General features: G+C 30.7%; 1 protein-coding gene across 1 annotated transcript in view; it reads right to left on the bottom strand.

Annotated features, from left to right (window-relative positions):
- Nucleotides 1-897: 897 nt before the first annotated feature.
- Nucleotides 898-15526, bottom strand: part of LOC136984319 (multiple PDZ domain protein-like) — a 38956-nt gene continuing 24327 nt past the window's right edge. Inside the window, exons 8-9 of the mRNA XM_067281252.1 lie at nucleotides 1549-1715; nucleotides 898-1484 (exon numbers count right to left, since the gene is read on the bottom strand). Of these exons, the coding sequence (XP_067137353.1) occupies nucleotides 1226-1484; nucleotides 1549-1715 (426 nt within the window). The 3' untranslated portion in view covers nucleotides 898-1225. The remainder of the gene's footprint in view (nucleotides 1485-1548; nucleotides 1716-15526) is intronic.

The raw sequence follows: 15526 nt of genomic DNA, 5'->3' as shown, positions 1-15526 counted from the left end.
CCCATAACTTTTTAACTCTTTTATAAAACACTATTGAATTGTAATATCTTCGCACTCGAGCAACATGAACGCTATATCGAATATGCGATGTCGCGACGTATAAGTGTAGATTTAGAAAATAAATCATAACCATCCATACATCAGTACTACCATGAGACGCGGCCCTAGGAATATTTGTAGGTGACGCGAGAGATCTCGTGGTACATTACTTCTGACGCGCGGGTGGCTGTTGACCTTTTTTTTAATTTTTTTTAAATTTTTTTTTCGGGTAATGGCTAATCAGGCGGAGCTTAGTAGGAATTGTTAAATACAGCATTTTCTGTCCTATCGAATTTCGATTCGAGTTTCTAAATCGAAACAGAAATCTTCTGCACTGAAGCCGGGCCCCTCCGGATTACGGGCCCTAGACATTTGCCTACTTTGCCTATTCGATAATCCGGCCCTGTATATATGTATATAAATGTATAGAAAATTTAAAAAACGAGTCAAAATAGAGTTAATTATTTATTTAAGATGGAAATACACGAATACAAAAGTTACTCTATATATATATGTATGTATATATATGTCATTACTGACAATATTTGAATGGTCCTTTAGTTCAGCATGTTATTGATTTCACATTGGTGAAATCTAATAGTGAAAATATTGGAACATCGAACACAACTCAATCATTCACAAAATGCAAATTACAATCAAAGATGGAAAAATTCACAACATAAATTAGAATAAGTAATGCCATCTAGAGGCGAAAAAATCATTAAAATGATTATTGTTCATAAATACTCTGAAATGGACGGGTGATTTGATCGCACAATTCGCATTTATCATCAAAAAAACACGCGCTTGCGTTGTGCAATTAGAAAATTCGTATCATCATTTTCAGAAAATATTTCTTTTCTTTCTTTTTTTATGTATTTTTTTCGTTTTTTTTTGTAAGATAATATACAATTATTTTCAATGGAAAGTTGGGATTATTTACAGTACAATTTCCAAATATATTTTCGATTCCTGATGAAATTTGCTGATAAAAATATAGACGCTGTTTACAGCAAAAAATGCATAAAAATCGCCATTTTATGCCATTCGATATAACTGCGATATAACTCGAGATTATCGGATAAAGTAGATATTACTATATTATCGATCACAGTTCGTTTCTCTTTGTATTTTGTTTTTTTATAAGAAGAATATCGGGGAATTTAATTTATGAAAATTATAATATTCAAAAGCTGGTAACAAGAATGCTGGGCAAGAGAGGATTTTCAGATCCGCTAGCGTTAAATTCGTCGATATCGCGATGGTCTTCTTCGGTATGAGCTGTGGCACTTTTGAAATCTTCTGCCACGATGCTGAGTCTCGATCTTCTGATGCTGGAACTGGGACTCGGTTCACGCGAAGGGAATGTGGACTCCACGCAAGAAGAACACACCGTGGTTACGCAATTGGGGAAACCTAGAGTGCTCTCTTTACTTACTGGCAAACTGTAAATAATAAACTTTGTTAACCAGTTTTATTAAATATAAATAAATAAATAAAATAATCTACCTGGGTCTCTGAGTTTGTAATTTTTCTTTGGCGTTTCCAGTATAAGCGGACCAAGTACTGGTCCTTGTTCTTAAGCATATCTGTGCCTTCCACTTGGCCCATTCTTGAATGGAACTTGTTAAACTCGGAACTCGTCCCAAAAGTAGTACAATAGCCCCGTCCATGCTCTTAAATTAATAAAAAGATTAAAGATTTTATTAACTGAATTTAGAAATTATAAAATTACATTATTCATATTCTCTAATTTTTTTATTTTTTAAAAAATTATATAATGAAAAGGGTTTTTTGTTGTTGTTTTGTTTATTTTTCGATTCTTGTCTGCTTGGAATGCCTAGTCAAGAGGCGTTCTGGGCCTGAATTTGCTTTTTGTTTCCGAAGTATTAAATACATATTTACAAATTAAATTTAATGTACGCATGTAGTTAAAATATCCAGCGACGAATTGCTTAACTTTCCCGGCAACATTTAAAAATGCGTGTGGCGCCATCTGTTATCATACTTTACTAAAAAAAACTTATATTTTTAACTATTATAAAATGGCAAAAAGTTTAATTTTGAGGATAGAGATGAGTTTTATAAAAAAATTGTAAATGATAATAACAAGTAAAATCGTCATTAAGTCTGACCGCACTGGAGATATCACACACGACCCCTCTATCTCCCCATCCTCTCGATCTTTCTCCAACAAAATTTATTAGCATCAGTCCCTCTAATACACAAACTTCCCTGCAAAATTTCAGAAAATTTCGACAAAAACCACAAGAGTTGTTAAATTTCAAAGAGGGTGAATAAAATTATGGCTAAGTATGAAAAGGTGGGGATAAGTGGGGAAAATAATATAAAACGCGAATAAACATAAAAGTTTAAAAAAAATTAAATTAAATATATTGTAGCTTTATACTTTATGAAAGATACATTTATGGAAAAATTACATTACAGAAACTTTGGAATAAAGTAGACTGATAATAGTATTCTAATAGAGTATATAAATTGAATTAAGGGGTATTCTTTATGGAAGAAAATTCTTCAGAAAGAAGAATTTATATATAAAAAATTGGAATCGAATAGATAATGAAAAGAATTACTTCAGAACAGAAAGTCTTTCATCATTCTTTAGTATCAGAATTGCAATTTACATGAGTATGAAGGGAATTACTTCGGATTGGATGCCAAATCGTACAAACACTATTTTAAATCATGAATTGTTACAAATGGATCGTTATCTGGAATAAAAACCATTTGCTGGAATGGATTCATTTCGAACGTTGTCAGTCGTTTCGAAGATAAGATTCGTAAGATTTTCTGGAATTACAGGGATCTTCATTGGCAATATAATAAATTGCTACATAAAAAACAATACGCCCACTGTTACAATCTATTAACAATGATATACGAGGCATTTGAGATAAATGAATTCATGATTCACATTAACATAATTCGAATTAATAACGTAAGATTTCGGAAAGGAGAGTGAACTTTATTAAATCTAAACACGGAAAATCTTAATTGTGTTAATGGAAAACAAATTTAGAATAGAAAGGATAATAAATCGAGAGGATCGCATTAAGAGAATGGAATAAGAGATAAAATATTGATTTTTCATATAATAGTGAAGAGAAGACCAACTAATAAATAAATATATGTTGAAAAAGAATAAATTGCACTAATATATTCGTTTATACCTCGTAGTGTTATTGGATTAGAAACAAAATCGAAATTTTTTTCTTTTACCAAGAAATCTTATATATTACTATTCCAGACTACGCTCGCTGCAATTTTCTCTTGAAGGAAATTTGATTTCATGACAGTATTTCAATACTGAATAATTTCTTATGGCGCCTACATACGTAATTTCGAACAAAATAAATAAATAAATAAATAAATAAACTTTTTTAAAGAATTAAAGTTCTAAATAAGGAACCTCATCAATTAAATTTAATGAGAAATTTCAATATTGATTTTTTACTATATTGTTCGATAGTAAATAGAAAAAATAGAAATAAACGTTATTTACTTTTGATTTCTATAAAATGAGATTTTGAGTTATATAATTTGTAGATAAAATTGATTAATTAAATTTTATTTTATATGATTTTTATATAATCCTTTCGAATAAATGTCTAGAAGTAGATACAGTAAAATATCAGATGAAGCAAAACTGAAACACGATACATAAATATAGGACTATTCAATGCTTTATCTTTCACTCTGCTTGTTTTCGTAGCGATGAAATATTACTGAAAATTAATATTCAAAGTATGAGATGACTGATAAATTGATATATTAATATAATTTAGATCGTTATATAATTATTTAAATATAATTAGTGTTTCTTCTATAACTAGATTATTTACTTAGTTTTACACAAAGGTAAATTGCGAGATAAGATTATCGCATGATTTATTACCCGATGAGAGTTTTGAAAGGCTTAATTAAGTAAAAAGATTAATAAAGAAAGTAAAACTCTATTATTTTACAAGACATGGTTTAATCGATGGAATAAATGCCGTGATAAACAAAATTAATTTAAAATTCAACCGCCCGGCACCCCATTGTGGGCTTGGCCAAAACCATAATAAGCATGGAAGAACGATCCTCTTAATGCTCACGGGTGGAAAAGTATTTTAAAAAAATTCTTAATGATTATAATTATAACGATTAAATAACAATACACAGTTTACTGTATTTTTATATTAATGATATTAAATATTAAATTATGCTAAATCTCAAAATTTGCCTTAATTTAAACACCGAATTTTCAGATTTTTATATAAGGTTAATGACGATTGATTAATGATCGATGATGTGTACACATATCGATCATTAATCGATCTTCATTAATCATTTAACGTATATGTAGTACAAGTAAATACGTGTTTAATCAGATAAATTTCTCATTAAAAAATGAATTGTATTAAAACGTGAATTTTTATATGATATAAAGATGCAATGAAAGAGAATTGAGAAGAAAAACTGGTCTGGAAATTTTATTATAATCGTGTAAATTCTTAAATATAATATGAAGCAACCGAGAAAGAATATATTTTATGCAACAGTTTGCCCACTTGTCGAAATTCTTAATCTTTCCAGAACATTAGTTTTATTATGATTGCATTCTGTTAGATTAGTGTTAAATTGAATTATATAAAGCGTTATTCAAAAAGTGAATTTTAAAATAAGATATTTACGGATATTTCTATCGATCGTGCACATGTATACGCGATAGACTCCATATTTTGAATAAATCAAGAAAGGAGAATAGTAAAATAATTTTAAAATATAAATTTAATTGAATTTTTATTTATTTTTTTAATCCAAATTATCTTTATTTATAAATTTAAATTCGTCGATAGTTTATTCGTAAAGCTCCACATTGAATTTCTATTCAAATTCGACTGAATATAATTTTTTTCTTTTTGTTTATTTTTTTTATATTTTTTGTTTTAATTAAGGGTTTATTAAATTTTTAAATTAAACTAGTACGCATTTTTAGGGATTTATATATTAATTTTTTTTTTAAATTTGCGATAATAAATTCAATAAATAATTATTTTTTGAAAAGTTTGCAATGTAAAGAGATCCTGGTAACAGTTGTCATCAGTGCATAAATCCGATTGTCGTGGAAGCATGAAAACAACGAATATATTTTTAAATAAAATTGACTGTGCTAGTGAATTCAGTTCATTAAAAAATAAAAATGTTTAAGGAAAAAAAAAAATTACAAAGTTTTTACTGTTTAATTTTAATTCAATTCGGGTTTTAATTTATAAATTTCTTAAGTTACGTGAAATAATTCATATAATAGTTTATGATACTAAAGTATTTTTTAAATTTTATTTATTTTTACAAAAGTTTATAAGATATTATATTAATTTATCGGCTTTTAACGTAATTCTTTTTATAATCGTCATAAATAAGTCGACGGCACGAACGTGATAAAAGTTATAATAAAACTCTTCCCGCAACTTTCGGTGCTGGATTTAGAAATATGGCGCCCCTAGGACCGCAATGTACAGGCATCCCCAAAATAAGAGTGCCGCTTTTGCACTGAACGATTCCATTTTAAAATTTTTTTAATTCTGCAATAGTTGTATTTGATAGTTCATATTGAAAACCTATCATTAATACTACAGCTCTGTTCCTGCAAAATGTATTCATATTTAATATTACTCAACTCTTATTTTGTCCTTACTTAAGCTTTTAATTTGCATCAATTCCTTTATGAATTGTTTTTACGTGAAATTATTATTATTTTTTTTCATTATTTTATCGTTATTATTATTACTTTGAATGTTTTTCCTTGTACCCCTAGACCCGGGGCTAGTGGTCCTAATGGTAAATCCGCCACTGTTTAAATATTTAAAGACGTGAATTATTTATGGTCTGTATCATTATAATTTACGTACTGTACGCTTTATTTAGTTATCTCATTTTTTAACACTACTACAAAAATTCTAATTGTTAATTAATTCCACATTTAATAAGATTATTTTGTCATGCATTAAATATGCAAACAATCAAATCACGACAAAGTTTAATCTGTTTGTAACATAAAGTAAAAGTCGGTATTTTGAAAAGGACATTTTTGTTGTGACCGTCGAATTCTATTAAGTCTTGTTTTTTACTCTTTCGAGAAGAAAGAGTAACACTAAAAAGGCCTTTTTTCAAGCCCGTAGTGGGTTCGGACAGATTCTCAATGAGCCGGGTGGTCAGAGAAAGGGCCCAATGTATCAGGGATAGACTATCCTCGATAAATTCTGGGGTTTTACGACCCGTCCAGATTCATTCCCTGGTCCTCCGTGCGAAAGGCTAACACCTTAATCTAATGGTTTTCAACCAAGATATCGCAAAGACATTTTAGGGGTACCGCGAAATATGGTGATGAGCAGCATCTTAACGCTTCTTACGTATATGCATATATGATCATTTTATTGTGTACAATTTAAACTAATTATACACGTATTTATAACACGTATCGAATATATAAAACAGCAGTGGTGCCGCAAGAAAAAAATTATCAAATTGGTGGTCCCAATACTAGGAAAAAAAAAAAAAATGTAAAACACTGTCTTCACAGCTCGGACATCAACGAATTTCGATTAGATCGTGTTACTCTTCCCATATAAAACATTTTTAATTATTATTACTACAATATATTAATAATGTATCTTACAAGGCTCAATCTAACCCATTCCTAACTGAATGCAAAAACTACGGAGGCCTCAAAAACATTTGTTATAAATTATTTATTCCATTAAATTTCCTGTGAATTAAGAAAAAAGAACTAATTTTTTCAAATCAAATTTTATTATTTTAAATATAACTTTTTAACACGGTTTTCTTAATATACTGGAGTTTTTAGTATTCAAGAAGGTAAGTCTGAGACCCTCTTGACCTCTGAGAAGCCCACCCCTCATTACATATTGTATAGGCAGGATGTTCCTAAAGTCTGGACACACAGGAAATCTCATTAACTATAATTTTCCCTCCACAGATTAAGTATGGCTTCGTCGAAAGAAGAAAGAATTGAACTGGTACTTCTCGATGGACGTGAAGGATGGTCATATTGTTCACGTCCACGTGACCAAGGGAAAACGTGGTCATGTGGAGTGGTTTCCTCGTTCACCTGACCTTAGCTCTTTGACTTATTTTCTTGAAAATGATGAAAATCATCTTGAAGGCGTTATTTAATATTTAAATTGAATAAAATGTTAATAAATTTCATTTCTTGAAAGAACTACGTATTTTTGCCTGTGTCCAGACTTTAGGAACACCCTGTATTATAAACTATTATATTATAGTAAAAATGATTTGCTATGCAATAGTAGATAGACAAGTGATTATTTTTCATTGTTGTTAGTGTACTTATTTCTAATTTAAATCAACAGAATCAGAAAAAAACGAAATAAATGCCATCGCTACTTTTCATCTATTTCGATTTAGTACCGTGTTTGATTTATAGTTGAATCCAATCATTTAATATTGGATAAAGATACAACACCATAAATTTATTATTAACTATAAAGTAGCATAAGTAATATTTAGTATTATTGCTTTTGCAATTGACAATGTAATTTTAGTATAATTTTATCAGCTAAGTATAGCCGAGAGTGATCGTTTAAATCGGTATTAATTCAATTCAAAATTTCATCCCAATCCTCTTCGTTGGATTAAGACGTAAATCATTTACTTCGCTTTCTTTGATGGAAAAAAGCTTTATTGTACTCTTTATTGATAACTGTATTGACCCTCTATCGTAGGGCCAAAATATTAGTAACAGCTTCTTAATAAGGGATATGTAAATACAAAGACGTAGATGTTAAATTATCTCTGAATATTATCACTATACTAAAACCATATTGACAATATAAATCTATTTACAAAGTATTAATTTCTTTAAAACCCTTTTACAATCTAATAAGAATAATATCAATATATTTCTTTGTTTGCTTGTTTTTATGTGTGTTTTTGTATTTGTGTCTTTTCTGTATACGCGTATGTATACAGAAAAGACACAAACGTACTGTACATACGCCAACACATTTCCATATACGTATATGTAAACGTGTAGGCGTACGTACGCCTGTGTGTGTCTGCACGTACAGTACATGATTAAAACGGCCGTATTCACAACCACGTATCAAGTGTTACAGTTAAAAGTGAACCAATTACCATTCACTTTATTTGGTTAACTTCTAACTAACCCTTGATCTTTGGCTGTGAATACGACCCTATTTTTAAACATATTTGAAATATATTTAATATTGATATTAGAAAAAACAATCCAATTATTTAAAATCCAATTAAAACTTTTTATGCTAATGTGAAAATTCGAACCCGCCGGAACCAAGCCGTTAATAATAAAATTATTTTATTGCTTGGTTCCCACGGAGAAAATATGAATCAGGAGGAACAAGAGTCGAAAAACGCGGGTTGGCGAAACGGAATAACGTGACCGAGAGGATAAAAGGGCGACGAGGGAAGACAGGGGGTCGGTTACGTTCTGTCAATTAGACTGTGTGTGTGCGCAATATCGAGGGAAACCGCCCGAAATCGACGGAATACGTTGACTACGAGGACCGACCCGGATCACGAGGTATGACCCGAATTTATGTAAACTCTCCCTCCGCGGATCCGAAAAGAGGCGACCGTCGCGCGCCTCTTCTGTAATTATATCGTTAGCTTAAATAAATTTTTGTTGTTGTTATTATCCGTTGGCTATGTCTTTTATTCGGGCATCGTCACCGCCGCTCTATCGTCGGACCCATCCACTTCCTCCACTCGCCTAAAAACGCGTAACGCGTAACACTTCAGAACCGCCATCTTGACGTGGGCAGGTCTCACGGACCTGTGAGCCGAAAAAAGGAGGAACGAGACTCCGTCCGCCTCCCGGTACCCACACTAATGTAAACATAAATATAATTTGGATATCTAATGGAGTGTTATATTAAAAAATAAATTTTTCTATAAATTTATGTAAAGTCTTCGTATCTCCACTGAAAACTTCTTACTCCCTTAGGAGTTCTCCAGTTCGAGAATCAATGTTTCTATATTTACCCATCGATTGAACTATTATCTGAAAATATAATAAAATAACCGCTCAATTAAAAAACTTATAAACATCCCTCTATGTTACACAGTTTTATAAAAAAACAAATAATAATAATTATTCAATTTGAGCACAAAGAATTTATATAAAATGTAAAATCAATACATCAATATTATATTACATAAAATAAATTTCTTGTAATCAATATACATATATATAGATCTACTTTTTAGTCCTTAAACCATGGAAATTCTCTAGTAAAATAAAAAGAAAGAACTGTAAATGTTGGAGTTTTCAATCAATATTTTGACGTAAAGTTTTTAAAACGAAGTTAAAGAAAACGGAAACAACATTTCAAACACTTAGAAAAAGTATTCAAGTAAATTTCTTTTGAAAAGAAATCGGAAATATCGCTGTATTTTGATAGTAAATACGATAGTTGAATAATCAAATGGGTTCTCGATCGATTTAATTGAAAAATTTCTTTTTCGTTTATTCAGCGAAATAAAAATTGTGATCAAATCATTATTATGTAAAGCAAATAAATGAATTTTCATATTTTAATAAATAAATATTATTTAAAATACTTTTTTTCCATATTTTTAAACAGTTAACTTTGCACTATCTTCTTAGGAAATAATATTTATAAATGTATGTACTATATTATATAAATATTACAACATATTCATACAGTGTGAAAGATATATACCTGCAAATACGTATTTATAGATATTTATTTACATTGCTTCTTATTCCTAATATTATTGTGGACAAGTATTTTCGCCAGCATATTTCTAAAGATTTATTTTATGAACGGTTTGATAACGTATTCGTGAGGACGGCCGAAAGGCCGAGGCTGCTAGGGCATTAGATTATTGCTCTGGGGATTTGGTTTGGTGGGATACGGTAACGCAACACATGGACAATCTACCAAATGAGGGTGCCTCTCGGATGACATTTTATGAGAAATAGGCTCTGTTAAAATGTTAGATACGTGAATAAAACTCGGAAAATTCCTTATGGCCAGCCCGCGAGACCTAGTGGAGCATCTACTATAAAACTTTTGAAGCTTAAGCTTCGGGATACGTAATTCCGGAGAGGCCCTAAAGCAACTCTTTAATGAATAAATTTTTCAACAAAATCGATAAAGTTTTTTAACGCGTTTGTTATTAAAATAAGCTGGATGAATGTACTTAATGTTGACAGTAGAATATATTAAAATAACTATTTAATATCGCCCAAAATGTCCATAACTCGAAAACAATAAGGAATATCCTAGGAAATTATTTTATTCACACTGGTGACATTTGAGATAACCCAGTATAGCAATTTTAATTAAATTCTGAGATGTAGTGGTTAAATTTTTTAAAAATTTGTTGTAATCTTCCATAGAACAACAGTTGAAAAAGATAACAGTGATTATCCGGACCTAGTTTTTATGGTGGAAAGAGGAGAACGGCATGGCCCATTTTTCAAGAACTCCAACCCACCACCCAATTCTCTTTCATTTGTACCTCGAGATTTTTCCAATGTCAGCAAGACCCTTTGGACCTTGTTATATGTTGCCTTATTGTTGCTGATTGCCTAGGACCACGCAACCGGCAGTTTAAGTTTCAGGGTACCAAGAAATGTAGATCTGCCACTGCCTCGAGCAACTACCAGTGTCCATATCCACTCGGGCGTTAGTGGGCCGTTTTGGTGAAGCGAAAACGAATCCGGACTGGTCGAAAAACACCAGGAATTTGTCTAGAGCGGTTTATCCCAAATATGACGGGCTTCGCCCAAGGCTCTATCATTATGGGTTTGGACGAACCTAGGATGAGCTTGATTAAAAGGCTATCTCAAATGCCCACAAGGCAAAAAGAGTAAAACAAAATTATTCATCATAATTATATATTCGTTTTATTAGGGATGATTGTAACCTATTTGTTTATGCACACAATCTCATGTAGATGACGTTAAAAAAATAATGCTTTTTCAATAGGAAAATCCTTGTCCAAAAATCCTCGAAAATGGAAGATAGATCCAAGCAATTTTTGTTTTAGAATCCCATTTTTATTCTTCTAACAAAATACAGTTCAGAATTTTGAAAATTAAATTCGTCTTGGCATCGTGAATAGGTTTGTGCGTAAACTGACAAGCATGTAAATAATAAATATTCACATAAATATTTTATTTTATTTTGGTTAAGGGAAGGATATATAATTCTCCTTCCTGAGTATGCCTGAGTGTAGTTCAAATAATAGTATTTATAGAATAATATATTCGACAAATATTTTTATAAAATACTATTTTCATTAATCATTCAATCAATTCATATTTTTTATATTAGTTTTCAATATTTTACCAAACTCTTGATTGTTCAGTTCTGTTACACAATTTGCTGCAATTGTATTAATAATAATTGGGGCTATAACAATAAAAAAATACAAAAAAAAAATTTTAAATTTACTTAAGAACTTGAAAAGAATATCATTTAGTATTATCAGTGTTTAAATTAAACTAGTAACCTACGAGAAACCATACGCTCGCTTTTATAACAGACACTCAGCCCACTTTTAACTTTTTCCGTCCTGTAGACACTAACAGTGTCATTTTAGCAAGTCCATTATGGTTTTGGCCATTATGAAGGACGGAGTGAAGAGGAATGGTGCCCGACATATCAAGATAGACCACCCTGAAAAATTTCTATGATTTTTCGACTCGTCCAAATTCGATTCCGGGTTTTCCAAAGCGGTTGGCTAACACTCTAACCGCTCGGCCATCTGATCGTCTCGTTCAGCCCACTAGTGTTCGGTGGATAAAACCACTGAACGTGGATTCGCGCCTCGTCAACGAGCTGGGTTCTCCTCTTCACGTTTGCAATACTTAAGTAGGGCCAGTTTTCCATGGAAACTTATCTCGGAAGGCATCCCTCTCGGTAGATCGCTCACGTATCACGTTGCCGTATACAAATAAACTTAACCAAATCGCTAAGACCGATATTTCAGTTTCCATACTAAAGCTGTTCGAATCCCTAACCGAATATATATTTCATGTATGCAAATGAACTTTCACGTATAATTGTGTGGATGGAAAGAGATTAGAAATGAAATTTGGATAGTAATTTATTTAAATGAAAACAGACTGATATGGAAAAGAACTGATATGGTGTTTCAAAAAAATGGAAAAAATTTTAAGGGTTTGAAGAACACACCAAAACAAATATTTCTCGTCGTAGAATGCGACGAATGTGAAGCGCTCGAATGTGAAGCAGTCGAATGTGAAGCGCTGAGGCGCAAATGCAGTAAAGATTCATGGCACAGAACATGGAAAAATAATCTTTAATAATAGATAATTAGAGAAACTGCTGAAAAAAAGCGACCGCCAACCGTAATACATGCTTCACAGTGTAGACGGAGTGAATCGCGTACAGTACTGTACAGTACATTACTAATACCAGGCATCTCGCGTACAGCTACAGCAGTGACACTAATTCTAGATAAGCCCCAGGGATTTCAATGGGAGTCTCGTACATCGGCCTTCTCGGCATGGGAATAACGATCCATTTCTTCAGACGTCGAGACTGAAAATGACCATGTATGCGAAAAACGCTCACCGGAAAGCGCCCTCTATCGTTTTCCCTCGATCGACTACGCATTCTATGACGAGAAATGTTTCTTTTGGTGTGTTCTTCCACCTCTTAAAGTTTTGTCCATCTTTTTGAAAAACCCTTTACGGTTAAGTATAGTTGAAGCTGTTGAAGCATTTCAAGTTTCTACAGGGACATTATACAAAAAAGTTCGGCAATTAAAATAATAATAATAATAGCATGATCTCCATTGAGCATCTAATATGGTTTATCAAAATAGAGAGTCAGCGTTACACAATTAGAAAAAAAAATTTTCATTAATTATGATGGACTTGCATAAAGCAGCTTTTACATATGTTGAGTAGCTTAATAAACAGCATCCGTAAGCATTCCACTTAGTCCAGGAATTCTCAAACTTTTTCACTGTTTGCCCCTTCAAGGATTACTCGACTTTTTATCTCTTCAATCGATCCTCGACTAATTTTCGACACCTGAGAATGCTTTATTAACCCCGGAAAGTCGATATCGACCACATTGGAGAGTCCTGACTTAGCCCCACTTTTATTTGTGATATCTCCCGTTTAGCCCCATCGTACGGGACTAGGCAGAGTTTAATATTTAATCATCCATTAAATTACTGTTTACAAATAGATCTTGTTGCTAATTATTATTATATAAAGTATGAGCTAACAAATCATTACCGAACAAAAAAATTATCTATCATATCTATTTTGTCAACACAGAAACTTTCAAGTTTATATGATGACAAAATCTTCGAGTAGTCCGCTATTAGTCTTTGTTCGGAATAAAAAAGGATTTATAAAAGATTTCAATTTGTTTGTGTGGTTTTCATTACTAAAAACGTAAATAACTCTGGATTTTCTTGAAATTTCTGTTGCTTGGCCTCTTATATCTCGTTCCATAACGCTCCATTTGAGTAACTTAAAATGTTACGTTTTAATAAAAATAAAAGTCTCGTTATAACCGCTACAAACTTCGGTAAACTTAGATTCGAAAGTTGTAAAAATTGCAAGCCACGACAAAGCCAAAGCATTAATAGAAGCGTCGTAAAAATGGTAAAAAAAGTGACACTTCAATAGCACTTGGTACTCTACAAGCTAAAAAAATTCAATTTCGCGTTGTAGAAAACAAATAGATGAATCCAATTTTTATTAAATGAAAGAGAATTGTTTAAAAAGTGCTTTCACGTGTTAATGATTACCAGATCTATCGTATTAACAATTTTTGAAGATATTTGTTTATAGTGTTCCATATTGCTACGTGTTGCTCCATACTACCCTTCCCTAAACTCTTAAACCTTTATGTTGACAACTTAAAGAGACAAACACTCTTATTTATTCCACACACTTCACCTTATCATATATATTCTTTATAATAAAGAATTATCTTTTCTCATTTATAAATCGAATTTTACTTGAGAATTATCTTAACCACGCAAACTTTTGCTGAGGAACAATACACATGTTAAATGCCATGTGCTTCGAATTCAAAAATTTCTCGTATAGACAGTATGTTTCTTTTTATTATTAGAATATTTGGGTTAAAATTAATGATTAATTCATAAAATTAATTTGTATTTGCATATTTTGTATTATCTTTTCCACTTTTTAAATGTAATTAAAACAAAGTATCGAGTTATAATTATTAGAATAAGCCATTAAATTTTAACTATTCTCGAATAAAGGTATTATACAATAAAAAAAAATCCACATTTCTTCTAGATTTTTAAATAAAAATAATTATATAAATGTAAATTTCAAATAAATATTTAACTATTACTGATTTCATATCTGTAAGACAGATTATTTTCTTAAATATCTATCCATTCAAGAGAATAAATGTACTATGTAGGGGTACGTTTAAATTATTCTAGAAATATTTTATAAAAATATAATTTTATAATGTAATTTTTACTAGAGATTAATATTATTTATCTTTGGTTATGTTTTTATAACAAAGTCTCGATAATACAATTTCGAAAATCGGTTTAGAAAGAATGTATATCATTGTTATTCCCGTTCAACTTCATATTTTTAAATCCCCGATCAAAATACTGATAAAAAGAATTCATTTGCATATAAATTGTTAAAATTATTACCATTTTTTCAAAGATAATTTTATTTATTATAAAAATTCTTTTACATAAACGATTCCTACGGTTTCGTGTTTTAAGTTTTTCTATTAGAAAAAAAAAGATATTAAGATAAGTCTTTTCAATTTTTTTCTGTTCGAAAGATTGCCATTATTATTATTATTATTCTCAATTAAGCTGCTAAATTGATAGAAACTTAATATATTTTATTCGATTTTTACATCGTTTCTGTCTGGAAACAAGGAAATACTTCATAATATTTCATAATTTTTTTATCTTTTGCTGCTCGTTAAAGTCATGATATTACTTCTATGGAGTAATAATAGCAATACAGACAAAAACTTCTCTAAGATTTCTATTTAGATATCTATAACGTCAATTGTAACCAATGTTACATAATCTTTATAATGTATAAACTATACTCTTACATAAAAGCTTGTGTTTAAATGCTATAAAGAATCATATAATTTATCGTACATACAGACAGAAAATCAGTCTAGATCAGTGCCTACAGAGACTATGAGGTGACTAAGTCCCCCAAAGATATAACAGCCCCCAGATTATTCAGCAGTGCCCATATAAAGTGTATATAATCCTGTGTTTTCATTACGTAGGCTTGTGTTATTTTTACTTGTACCTTGAATTATCAGATAATGTAAATCTATTTTTAACAGATTAAATTAATAATAATCACACACATCAAGCTTGAAAAAGTGGAAAATTTAAAATAATAAAATTGAAGGTG

The sequence above is a fragment of the Centruroides vittatus genome, unplaced genomic scaffold (assembly GCF_030686945.1).
Source record: "Centruroides vittatus isolate TY-2023 unplaced genomic scaffold, ASM3068694v2 contig_913, whole genome shotgun sequence".
NCBI lineage: Eukaryota > Metazoa > Arthropoda > Arachnida > Scorpiones > Buthidae > Centruroides > Centruroides vittatus.
This window is presented reverse-complemented; position numbering and strand designations above follow the sequence as displayed.